Source organism: Gekko japonicus, unplaced genomic scaffold (genome assembly GCF_001447785.1).
Source record: "Gekko japonicus isolate JY-2015 unplaced genomic scaffold, Gekko_japonicus_V1.1 scaffold914, whole genome shotgun sequence".
Lineage (NCBI taxonomy): Eukaryota > Metazoa > Chordata > Lepidosauria > Squamata > Gekkonidae > Gekko > Gekko japonicus.
In genome coordinates this window covers 319,209-332,236 of record NW_015160240.1, presented here as the reverse complement: position 1 = coordinate 332,236, position 13,028 = coordinate 319,209, and the positions used below count along the sequence as shown (strand labels likewise).

At 49.2% G+C, this 13,028-nt stretch overlaps 1 protein-coding gene across 1 annotated transcript in view; it reads right to left on the bottom strand.

Annotated features, from left to right (window-relative positions):
* Window positions 1-13,028, bottom strand: part of FBN3 (fibrillin 3) — a 248,900-nt gene that overhangs the window by 11,152 nt on the left and 224,720 nt on the right. The window contains exons 49-55 of the mRNA XM_015413252.1: window positions 9,900-10,019; window positions 8,718-8,840; window positions 8,155-8,286; window positions 7,128-7,253; window positions 4,980-5,186; window positions 1,387-1,512; window positions 775-897 (exon numbers count right to left, since the gene is read on the bottom strand). Coding sequence (XP_015268738.1) covers window positions 775-897; window positions 1,387-1,512; window positions 4,980-5,186; window positions 7,128-7,253; window positions 8,155-8,286; window positions 8,718-8,840; window positions 9,900-10,019 — 957 coding nt within the window. The remainder of the gene's footprint in view (window positions 1-774; window positions 898-1,386; window positions 1,513-4,979; window positions 5,187-7,127; window positions 7,254-8,154; window positions 8,287-8,717; window positions 8,841-9,899; window positions 10,020-13,028) is intronic.

Below are 13,028 nucleotides of genomic sequence, written 5' to 3'. Positions count from 1 at the left end.
CACAAATATTCCTGCTACAACCGTGTAGGATAATCATTCTTAGTAACTCCTAAGCAGATCTTTTTATTTATTTTAGTTTTTAAAGTATACAAGAAATGTTCAAAAGTATAATAATACCTTCTCTAAACAATTATAACAGTATTTATAATAACTGCTAAACAAATCTATTGTTAGTGATCAAACCCGTCTGAGCTTGATTAAAAATGGGAGCTTAGTGAACCAATCTATTTTACAAAAAAATAGGCAAATACGCTAGTTTCTTCCAAGCCCAGCCGTGAACTCAGAATCTATGTCACATTGCCAAGTAGTGTTCTTGGGAAATCTAGGAGGAGTTCTACCCTTTCTTGAGCCTGTCTGCATGGCTTCCCATCTACCCACTATCGTCCCAACCACCCCATGGCAATCTGAGCTGGAGAACACTCAGTGTCAATACTCACCTTGGCTTGGAGACATGCGTTCTGAACTGCATTACGAACTCAGGTGAATGTGAATTTGGGGGGGCACCACTAATTCTTAATCGAAATCATTATGTGTACAGGAGACTATGAATTCCAGGAATTTGTAGATTGCATCTCACATCTTTGACATCTAGGTACTTGCAGCTGAAGTTCTAAGTCTTTCCAGTAGAGCACTTCCACCACAGGTGGTGATAAGTCCCTGTCTCATTCTTACACTTCCAGCATAATGTATCATAGGCAACTTTAAATACAGACAGCAAGACTGGGCCTTACCCTGCGTTTCTTTGGCTGCAGGGACCCCACCCTCCAGACTTACCTTTGCAAGTCTTTCCATCCTCCTGCAGGATATATCCCCTGGGACAGGAGCACTGGAAACTACCTTCAGTGTTTTTGCAGATGAAATTACATGGCTTGGGGGACTGATTGCACTCATCAAGGTCTAAGGGCAAGAGAATCGGGGTGAGATGGGAAGGAAAGTCCTAACATACCATACCACTTTCAAAACCCTCCCAGACATCTGCTGGGGCACCTGAGTACTGGCACCAGCACTTCCATCCCAGCCGTGTAAATGTTTTCTTGGGCTAACTGACCCATGGAACCATTGGGTGGCCAACTGACATTCTAACCATTACTACACAGTGTGATGCTGCTGACAGGGCTTTCCCCCCAGTATTGGGACCCCAGTAAATGCCCAGTTCAACAACTCTAGGAGGCTGGCCTAAACGTGCACCAAAGGACAGCAGCCCTTAGCCACTACCCTTCTACGGCTTCACGCAAAATCTTTAGAGCAAAGCTCAAGTATATTGGAGTGGGGGGGGCAGCAAGCGATGACAAAAAGAATCTGATCAGATTGTTGGTGCAGACATAACCGAGGGCAACTAAACTGGCTTCCAGTTGCCAGACCCCTTAACCTGAGCGTCCCACTTACCCTGGCAAGCTGTGCCGGTGAGGTCTGTGGCGTAGCCCACTCTGCAGTGGCAGCGGAAAGAACCCATGCTGTTGATGCACTGCCCGTGCTTGCAGAGGTCAGGGAGCACCTTGCATTCATCAATATCTGCACTCACGGGGGGGGGGGGAAGGGAGAGGAATTCCTCTGTCAGAATTGGGGGGGAAGGGAGAGGAATTTCTCTGTCAGAATTGCATCCCAGAATTGCAGCTCCTAACATTATTTGCAGGAAATCGTTGGAGTTAGTTGAGACCGGAGGTTGGGACTCAAGGGCAGGCACAGCTTACTGGTCAAGCACCTGCCCTACGTACAGGAGGGTGACTTCCCTAGTTAAAAAGAGGGACAGCCAAGTGCAAAGTGATGCACATCGGAGCCAAAAATCCTAACTATAAATACACGTTGATGGGGTCCGAACTGGCAGAGACTGACCAAGAGAGAGATCTTGGAGTCGTGGTAGATAACTCAATGAAAATGTCCAAACAGTGTGCGACTGCAATAAAAAAGGCCAACACTATGCTGGGGATTATTAGGAAGGGAATTGGAAACAAAGCAGCCAGTATCATAATGTCCCTGTATAAATCGATGGTACGTCCTCATTTGGAGTACTGTGTACAGTTCTGGTCACCACACCTCAGAAAGGATATTATAGCATTGGAAAAAGTGCAGAAAAGGGCAACTAGAATGATAAAAGGGTTGGAACACTTTCCCTATGAAGAAAGCTTAAAGCGCTTGGGGCTGTTTAGCTTGGAGAAACGACAGCTGAGGGGTGACATGATCGAGTTTTACAAGATTATGCATGGGATAGAGCAGGTAGAGAAAGAAGTCCTTTTCTCCCTTTCTCACAATACAAGAACTCATGGGCATTCCATGAAATTGCTGAGCAGTAGGGTTAGAACAGATAAAAGGAAGTCCTTCTTCACCCAAAGAATGATGAAGACATGGGATTCACTGCCACAGGAGGTGAAGGTGGCTACAAGCACAGACGGCTTCAAAAGGGAATTACATAAATATATAGAGCAGAATTCCATCAGTGGCTATTAGCCACAAAATATAGATAGGAGCTCTCAGTCTGGGGCAAGGGATGCTCTGTATTCTTGGTGCTTGGGGGGGGGGGCAACCGTGGGAGGGCTTCTCGTGTCCTGGCCCCACTGCTGGACCTCCTGGTGGCACCTGGTATTTTCGGCCACTGTGTGACAGAAGAGTGTTGGACTGGATGGGCCATTGGCCAGATCCAACATTGGCTTCTCTTATGTTCTTATATGGAGCAGAGGTCCATCAGGGGCTATTAGCTGCAAGGTGTAGATAGGAACTCTCAGTCTGGGGCAAGGAATGCTCTGTCTTCTTGGAGCTTGGGGAGGGGGGAAACAGTGGGGAGGGGGCTTCTAGTGTCCTGGCCCCACTAGTGGACCTCCTGATGGCACCTGGTATTTTTGGCCACTGTGTGACAGAAGAGTGTTGGGCTGGATGGGCCATTGGCCTGATCCAACATTGGCTTCTCTTATGTTCTTATGTTCTTATTGGAGAGCTGGTGTTAAAAACATAAAAGAAGGGGCAGTAGTTCTGAAATGGGTATTGAAAATTTCAGTTGTTGGTGGTGGGCAGTGCCCTCAAGTCACAGCCAACTTATGGCAACCCCCGCAGGATTTTCAAGGCAAGAGACGTTCAGAGGTGGCTGGGCCATTGCCTGCCTCTGTACAGTGACCCTGGACTTCCTTAGTGGTTGCCCATCCAAATACTAATCATAAGAACATAAGAGACGCCAATGTTGGATCAGGCCAATGGCCCATCCAGCCCAACACTCTTCTGTCACACAGTGGTCGAAAATACCAGGTGCCATCAAGAGGTCCACCAGTGGAGCCAGGACACTAGAAGCCCTCCCACTGTTGCCCCCCCCAAGCACCAAGAAGACAGAGCCTTTCTTGCCACAGAGCCCTAATAGCCACTGATGGACCTCTGCTCCATATGCTTATCTAATTCCCTTTTGAAGCCGTCCATGCTTGTAGCCGCCACCACCTCCTGTGGCAGTGAATTCCATGTGTTAATCACTCTTTGGGTGAAGAAGCACTTCCTTTTATCTGTTCTAACCCGACCGCTCTGCAGTTTCATGGAGTGCTGATTTCATGGCTGACCCTTCTTAGCTTCTGAGATCTGGTGAGAAACAGTCAGGGACCAACGTACTTGCAGGGCCGCCTCTCCTGGTATGTGCCCCGGAGAGCATTATGCGCAGGAGAACGACATCTACTGGAAGCCCTTGGCCCAAGGAGTGTCCGGCTGTCCTCAAGCAGGGCCAGGGCCTTCTCGGTCCTGGCTCCGACTTGGTGGAACCGTCTGTCAGGGCCCTGCGGGGCTCGTTACAATTCCGCAGGGCCTGCAAGGTGGAGATGCTCCGCCAAACATACGGTTGAGGACAGCAACAGTTTTTAACAGCTATCGAATCTATCAGTTGCCTCCTCACTCTCCTCCCCCCTTATTAATGGGAGTCAAATATTTATAGGGGGGGCCGTGGAGGCATATGTTTTTATGATAGTTCGTGGTGCCGTGGAGGCATATGTTTTTATGATAGTCTATTTGATTGTTCTAATTTTTCCTCATTTTAAACTGTTGTACACCACTCTGAGGGGCTGCGCTGGCTCAAGTGGTTAAGACGCTGAACTCTAGACAGGAAGGTCGGTAGCTCGGCAGTTCGAGACCTGAGTGCTGTGTGATGGAGTGAGCTCCCGTCTCTGGCCCCAGCTCCTGCCAACCCAGCAGTTCGAAAGCAAGAAATTGCAAGTAGATCAATAGGTACCACTTCGGTGGGAAGGTGACAGCGTTCCGTGCGCCTCGGCATCTAGTCATGCCGGCCACATGACCACGGAAACGTCTCTGGACAGCGCTGGCTCTTCGGCTTGGAAATGGAGATGAGCACTGCATCCCTAGAGTCAGATTTGACTGGCTTTCGAGCAAGGGAAACCTTTACCTTTACACCACTCTGAGCCTGGTTTATGGGGAGGGTGGTATAGAAATTCAATCAAATAAATAAATAAATGAGATCAGGCTAGCCTGGTCCATTCAGGTCAGGGCAAAATTTCAGTTAGGAGTTCAAGTTTAATGGGCAAGTATCACCACTCTTCTTTTTCCAGTTGTTCCACAAAAAGTTCACTAGACTTAACTAGACAGCGCTGAAGTGTCCTGAAATGCATTGAAGGGGTTTTTTTGGCCAGCAGCTGGAGCTATTGCATAGCTTCACTGTGCTATGAAAAATGCTCTGGTAAACAGGGACAGAGACTTTAGTAGGAACTGCTAAAATATTGGGCAGCTGGCCACACAGTTCAGTAGTGGAGGCCGTGCTTTGCACGCAGAAGGTCCCAGGTTCAGTCCCTGGCATCTCCAGTCAACAGGATTTCAGGTGATGGGAACAACCTTTTTCCACCTGAGACTTTGGAGGGGTGCTGGCAGTCAGAGTAGGCAATACGAGGCCAGATGGACCAATGGTAGGGGGCAGCTTCATACATTATGTTAATAAGGATCTGCACCCCCATAGCATGAGGTGGGACCACAACAAGAATCTTCCACCTCCACAAGGACAGACTCACCTCTCCCGTCAGTTGTGTAGCCTGGTCCATGGGGGCACATTTTCTTGTAGAGGGCAGTGCCTGGAAAGGGGCAGAGTTCGCACTGGGGGCCCCATCCACGGCCTCCATTACAACAGCATTCTGATTTGGTGACCTGGTGGCGGTTCGTGGAAGACATCTGGCACATGGTTTGGAGCACTTCGGTAAAGCAGAATCCTTGGCGAGTATCTGGGCCGTGGGGCGGGGGGGGGGGGGGAGATGGAGAAATCAGTGTGCTGCTGCAGGTAGGCCTTGATAAATAATTAAACCCCAGGAAGGAAAAGAAAAGGTTATTGTGATTTTCGAAAATTCAGCACACCCATTAAATTCAGACGAATTTTCGAAACCCAACTTTTTAAAGTTCCGAATGCCACCCAATATTTTTAAAAGCAAACATTTAATTTTCCTTTGTTTTAACAAAAAAGATTTTATATAAAACTCCATGATAAAGTAGTGCTGAATTCAATACCTTTTGCGATTTGCCTTCCAAATCCATAGCGTCTGTCATAGTGAATTTGTAAAACATTAAAATTAGGAGAACAGAAAGTTGAATGTGGGATATTGAATTGGACATCTTTGTATATTTATGCTAGAAAGTCTAAAGATGATGCATGATTTTGGGAGGGCTTTACAACTTAGGGGTGGTAGCTGACACAGCTCTTTCGTGGGTTCCTGCTTGTTTCACCTTAAACTATGTGGGACTCCTTTGCCTAGAGGTGCCGCTTCTCCTTCCCCCTGGATACTCGCCCTGAATTCTTCCCCGAATGACAGACTGTTCAGATCTCAGACCTTGAGGGGAAAGGGCTTGGAACTTGGGAGTGGAGTCTGGAGGGGCAGAGGGGAGGCATACTAGAACACGGTAGAGGATATCACCTGGTGGTTTATGGGAAGAGTCTGATGAATACGCAGAGTCAGCCAAGCAGAATATAGCTTTCCCCAGGGCTCATTTTGTAAAAAAAGAGATGCAGGAGCTCATTAGCGTAACTCATTAGCATAACTTATTTGCATATGCCACACCCCCTGACATCACCGGAAGCGTGTCAGAAGGCAACACCCACCGCTCAGGCTCCACTGGACTGTTTTGGATTGCTAGCTATTGGGGGGGGGGGAATGTGCAGATCTGTCCTCGCCGAGGAGGGAGAGCTTGTACCTGAATAAAACTTGGTCTTAAAGGTGCCACTGGACTGTTTTGGACCGGGGGGCTGGGGGAGGGGGCTCTGCAACTTACCTGTCTGCTTCTTGCTCTGACTGAGGGCTGCTGGGAGCAGGGGGCGGGGCTTGTTCTATGTGCCCGCCCCCTGGGCTCTTTACTGCCAGAGCTCTGATCCTGTGTGCTCCTGCAGGAAATGACCCCTGGCTTTACCCTTTACTACTACCCCCTCCCCTCATTTTTTAGCCTGAAAACCGTTATAGAGGATAAAACCTTGAGATCCAGCAACCTGACCTGGTGTCGTGGGTCTGGCTGAGGCTGACCCCTCCTCAGAGGAGGAAGAGGCAGGGAACAACTCAGCCTCCTCTAGAGACAGCCCAGAGAAAGAACCCTCAGCAGTACCTGAGGAGGTGGAAGAGTCCCCAGCAGCTGCACAAGAGGTGCAGCCAGAAGGAGAGACCATTCCTGAGCCGGGGCCAGCGACCCCAGCCGCAGACACCCCGAGGCCAGACTCCCCAAGACCTAGTTCCCCCGAGTGCCCCAGACGTAGGGCACAGCAGAGGCTGACTTTGCAGGAATGAAGAAGAAGTGCCAGGCTGCAGCTCCAGCAACGTCAGCGAGAGGAGTTGTAAGCCTTTGCAGACTCAACTCCAAAGGGAGGGAGGATCTGTCTAAAACCCCTTGGTGCACCTGCTCCAGCGCGGCAGCAACTCTGCAAAATCAGACCTGCTTCTGAGTGTGCAGCAGTCGCTCCTTGCCTTTGGAAACCTACATTATTGAAATGACTTCCCAGCTATCAGACCTTTGGCTTTCTCACTGACCTTGATTCCGGCTCGTGTCTTCAGCTTCTAGCTTATTGCTTCGGTGGCTACCAGCCAAGTCAGCACACCTGGCTATCATATGATCATGCGACAATCACATAAGTACAAAACTCTGAAATGTCTGAAAGCACAAGAAAAAGCTGTGGACAAGCTGTTTACCAAGGCACTCAGTGCCAGAGGGGCTGGTTTGGAAGCCTTCGTTGCAATCGCAGCGGTAGCTGCCCACAGTGTTCACGCAGCGCCCATTGGGGCAGATACCCGGCTTGGTACGGCATTCGTTCTCATCTGAGGGCAACAGAGAAGGAAAAGGCAGGCTATTAGAACTGTGACGAGAAGTGATCCTCGCCTCTACAACCAGAATAGTCTACTTGCAGAGGAGTTGAGCAAAGAATTGGGAAGTTGTGGGTTCAGGTGTTGTCTCTGCCATGGAATTATTCAATGGTCTTTGGCTGAAGCAAGCTTTGGGTGCACAATGAAATATTTGGAAGCTTTTAATAATTTGGATCTAGAATTTTAGTTTTTATGTATACATATTTTAAACTGAGGGTTCCTTGGCCTCTCATCTGTCACAGGAAAGATGATAACACTAGCCTGCCTTAGATTGCCTTTGGACACTTCGAAACAGTGACATACTTGGGAAATAGTTTCCCATTGCACTTTGAATAGGAGAGGACTAAAACGAGAATCAGAATTTGCTTATTTTTGCATAATTACGATGCATTTTTTGCACAATTAATGCAAAATTATAATATTTTATTTATTTATCCATACATACCTACCTACCCCGCCTTTCTCCCTAATGGCGACCCAAAGCAGCTCACATCCTTCTCCTCTCCTCCATTTTATCTTCACAAGAACCCTGTGTGGTAGGCTAGGCTGAGAGAGTTTGACTGGCCCCCACCTGTGGAAAGCTAAACCTGCAGACTGGGGCCCCATGGAGGGTGAGCAGATTTTCCAGCAAACTTGGGGCACTCCCCAGATTTGCAGGAAAATCTGAAAATTATAATGTAATTTAACATAGCAGATTCTATGTCCATCAGCTGCAGGAGTGGGATGAGGAATTTCTGTGAAGCAGTGAAGACTGAGCCCTGATGAGAGGATATCTTGCTTCATAGTCAGATATTTCAAAAGGTTTTCCCCACAGCTCTGATGACTAGACACTTGATTGATTTTTTTTTAAAATCACCTGTGCAGCCTTCACCATCAGGCCTGCGTTGCATCCCAGGTGGACAGATACAAGCAAAAGTTCCAATTAGATTCTTGCACATCATCCCATGTGATTCACAGTCGTGCATCCCCTCGATGCATTCATCCAAATCTGCAGAAGACAGAACGTGAGAATTAACGGCCTCCTGATAACATCTCAGTACCCTGAGCCTATCTGCTTGGACTGTGGGGACTCGGGACATTTTGGATGTTCTCTCTTTTTTTAAATATAGCAAGAGGGTCAGGTTTGGCTCCCGTGTGGCGAAAGATGGGCTCAAATGAACACAGAAAGGGAAGTCAACAAAGCAGATCTCTCCATTGCTGAGACCGGTGAACAAGCATGATCCACAATGTCTTACAGTGGTAAGCCACTGTCTTACTCGGATGCTCTTATATTAGCTGAGGTATATCGCGTGGCCCTGTTCATAAAAGGGTTACGGAGTTTCCTTGGACCCCAAAGTTCTTATCATGGGTGGATACTTTCACCTATTCAAAATCTTTTGGTATCTCTATCTGGTGTAGGTCCTGGAGAATAGTTTTTACCTTTGCACATTCTCCGGTCGTCTCGCAGGGTGTATCCAGATGGGCAGGTGCAGTCATAGAAGCCAAGGGTGTTGATGCACCGGAAAGCACAGAGCAAGGGGTTCAGGGCACACTCGTTGATATCTAGGGGGAAGGGAGAGGGAGAAAGGTGAGAGGCCGTTCCTGCAGGACTCTTCCTACCTCCTAAAGTGTGAAGAAATAGAGAGATCACAGTCATTGATGGGAAGGTCGAGGACTCCGTGGACAAAAGTGAGGCAGGATCTTCAGGGCACTGGCTCTGATTATCAGTGGCTCACAATCAAAGCCTGAACAAGACATTTGGGTGTCAGATTGATGATACTACTTAGGACTGGTTCACAAGACGGAGCTGTGTGCTCCGTGCTCTCTGAGTCATGCTGGGGCATGCTTGGGGACAACTGAGTCATAGAATGTTAGAGTTGGAAGGGACTTTGCAGGTCATCTAGTCCAACCCCCTGCACTCTGAAGGAGCATAGCCGAAAGATAGCCCTACCCGAAAGATGGTCGTCCAGCCTCCGCTTGAAAACGTCCAGCGAAGGAGCATCCATCACCTCCCGAGGCAGACTGTTCTCCCGAGGCTCAACCACTCTTACAGTTAGGAAGTTTCTCCTGATATTTAGCCGGTAACAACTCCCTTGTAATTCCCACCCATTAGATCTAGTCTTGCAATCCGGAGCAAGAAATAGATCCGCTCCATCTTCTACATGACAGCCCTTCAGATACTTGAAGACTGCAATCATGTCCCCTCTAAGCCTTCTCTTTCCCAGGCTAAACATACCCAACTCTTTCAGCCTTTCCTCATAAGACTTGGATTCCAACCCTCTCACCATCCAGGTTGCCCTCTTCTGGACATGCTCAAGCTTGTCAATGTCCTTCCTAAAATGTGGTGCCCAAAACTGGACACAGGACTCCAGGTAAGGCCTGACCACAGCAGAATAGAGCGGAACTACCACCTCCCGTGATCTGGACACAGTGCTTCTGTTAATGCACCCTAAGATTGCATTAGCTTTCTTCACAGCCACATCGCACTGCAGGCTCATATATGATCTATGTCGGAAAGGAGCACTGAACGGACAAGAAAGGAGCAGTGAACGGACAAAAAACCCTACCTTCTCCCCAGACCCAAATGACAGCAGGTCCACAGGCAACACTTAACCCCCTTACCTTCACATGTCATCATGGGCCCCGGCTCAAATCCCTCATCGCATACACACTCGAAGCCCCCCACCACGTTGGTGCACGTTCCATTTCCGCACGGGTTCCCGATGGAGCACTCATCTGTGTCTGGTTTGGATAAGGAAAACGGAAGGCAAGATGGTTAGCGTTTTAATCTAATTAGACATTTGTCAAACATTCTGAGTGTTCGACAGGGATGCTCGCAGAAAAAACAGGTTGCTTACTTGTAACTGGTGATCTTCGAGTGGTCATCTGTGCATTCACACCCATGGGATTCAGTGCGCACGCGCTGGATCGATCGGCATTGTAGCAAGCTCTTTAACGGATTTTCATGCCCAGACCTTGGGCATGCACAGGAACCCCACCGCGCATGCCCAGAGGGGTGGGCGTGGACATCCCGCCAGTTCCTTCGAACCGCCGCGAATCAACCCCTATTGAAAATGTAGAAGCTGACAGCAGCGGGGAAGGAGGGCGGGTGGTGTGAATGCACAGATGACCACTCGAAGATCACCAGTTACAGGTAAGCAACCTGTTTATCTTCAACGTGGTCTCTGTGCTTCACACCCATAGGAGATTAGCGAGCAGTGGCCTACCTGGAGGAGGGTGCTGGCAGGTCCTTACTGTGTAGCCGAAGATAGAATGTGACGTCCCATGTTGGTATTAGAGTTCTTCCGGACGTCTAGGGCGTAATGCCTTATGAAGGTGTTAGGCATGGCCCACGTAGCGCCTTTGCAAATGTCCATTAACTGGAGGAAGGCAGTGGAGGCTGCAACAGCTTGGGTTGAATGGGCCAGGCAATGGCTGTTTGGCGATCAAATAGCAGAGGTGGATGAGCCCCGCAATCCACTTTGAGAGGTGCAGAGCCGTGATGCGAGTCCCCAGCCTTGCTGGTGCGTACAAGATGAACAGTTGGGAGTCACGTCTCGCTGGGCGGGTTCTGTTCAGGTAGAACAGGAGCACACGCTTCACATCCAAAGTGTGTAACAGTCTGTCCTCTGAGGATGTCAGAGCCAGAAAGAAATCCGGGAGGAAGACCTCTGCCTGTAGGTGGAATTCTGACACTACCTTTGGCAGGAATGAGATGTCAGGGACGAGGCGGACACCGTCTGGCAAAAAGGACAAGTAAGGCGTGTCATGTCTGAAAGCCAGTATTTCTCCAACTCGCCTCACAGAAAGGCCGTCTTCCATGACAGGAATTTCATGTCACAAGTTGCGAGTGGCTCAAAGGTTTTCCTCGTGAGCTGACGAAGAACTAGAGGAAGGTCCCAGGGAACGACAGGAGTTTCTACAGGAGGGTAGAGATGCAATAAACTTTTTTAAAAACGTTTTGAAAGCGGATGTGAAAACAGTGTGCACCCGTCAACTTGAACATGGTAGGCCGAAAGTGCGGCCAAATAAACTCTTAACGAGGAGTGAGAGAGTCCCGAGTCAGCGAGGGACAGGAGGAATTGGAAAACTTTCTCGAGCCCCATGGAGGTGGCTCGAGGGGCATCGTCACCCAAGGAGGAACAGAACCTTTGCCATTTGTAATGGAAGGACTTCCGTGTAGTAGGCTTTCTTGTGTTTAATAAAATGTTCGCTATGTGGGTGGAAAAGGTGTTGACGGTATTCTCCAGGCAGTCAACTTCATCCGTGGCATGTCATGGCACAGGAGAGGAGAGTCGGACAGGAAGAGGAGGTCCTGTGCCAGAGGGAATTGATGGTAGACCCCTGCTGACAACTCGAGGACGGTCAAGAACCATGGTTGCCTCGGCCACCATGGGGTTATTAAGATGCAGTCCGCTCCGTCTCTGATGATTTTGCGAACCACTCTCAGAAGCAGGGGAAGTGGAGGGAACAGGTAAAGAAGGCCTGTGGATGATGGATAGAGGAGACCGTCTCCTAGAGATTGTGGATCCCTTCCACCTCGACTGCAGAACAAAGGACATTTTTTGTTGGCTCTGGTGGCAAAAACATCGACTTGGAGAACTCCCCACCTGCAGAAGAGTGGGAGGAGGTAGGTTGGTTTCATCTCCCACTCGTGAAGGCTGAGTCCTGCTCGACTCAGATGGTCTGCCTGCACGTTCATGTGTCCAGGGATGTGTGTAGCTATGAGGAAAACGTTGTTGGTGATACAAAGGTTCCACAACTGGATGGAAAGGTTGCAGAGGCATAGGGAGACAGTGCCCCCTTGCTTGTTGACATAACTGAGTGCAGTAGTGTTGCCGTGAGGACCGTGACACATTTCCCTTTGATCATAGGTAGGAAGCTGGTGACAGCATACGGTATTACCAGCAGTTTCAGTGCCACTTCCTCTTCTGCGCATCCCATTTGCCTCCAACACAAAGGCCCATCGTGTGGGCACCCCAGCCCGTCAGGGAAGCATCCATTGTTAGGGTGATTTGGGGTGACTGAGGATGGAAGGGTGCTCCCTGGAAAAGATTGGAAGGGACAGTCCACCAAAGTAAAGACTCTCGTATATTGGGAGGGGGTATGTGCATTCTTCAGTTGTAGGTGACGCATTTTTAGTTTTGCGAAGACCAGGACCGACGTAGTTGTGGCCATAAGACCGAGTAGCCTCTGTATCTGGAAGGCCGTGACTGAAGGTTGGGTACGGACGACGGTGGCTAGGTGGATGGTGTCTGCCGCTCTGTCTTGTGGCAGGTAATCCAGTAGAGCACCGATGTACTGTATTTTCTAGACCGGTTGAAGTTGAGACTTTTACAGATTGACTTGCAGGCCCAGGTTTTCCAAGAGTACCATTGTCTCGTTGATGTTTGAGACCAGAGTGTCCTTGGAGGATGCTACCAAGAGCCAATCGTCGATGTACAGGTAGATGGAGATTCCCTTGAGACGGAGGAAGGCCGCCACCACAATCATAGTCTTTGTGAAGACTCTTGGGGCGCTTGAAAGGCTGAACGGTAGGGCTGCATATTGGTAATGCTGTTGACCAATTGCGAAGCGTAGGTATTTGTGGTGGAAGGGGTGGATGGTGAGGTGGAAGTACGCGTCTTGGAGGTTGAGGGTGGCCATCCAGACGTTTTTCCGGAGAAGTGACATAATCTGCTGTAAGGACACCATGTGGAAGCGGTGGTAGGTGACATAACAGTTCAGCTCCCTTAGATCTAATATGGGTCG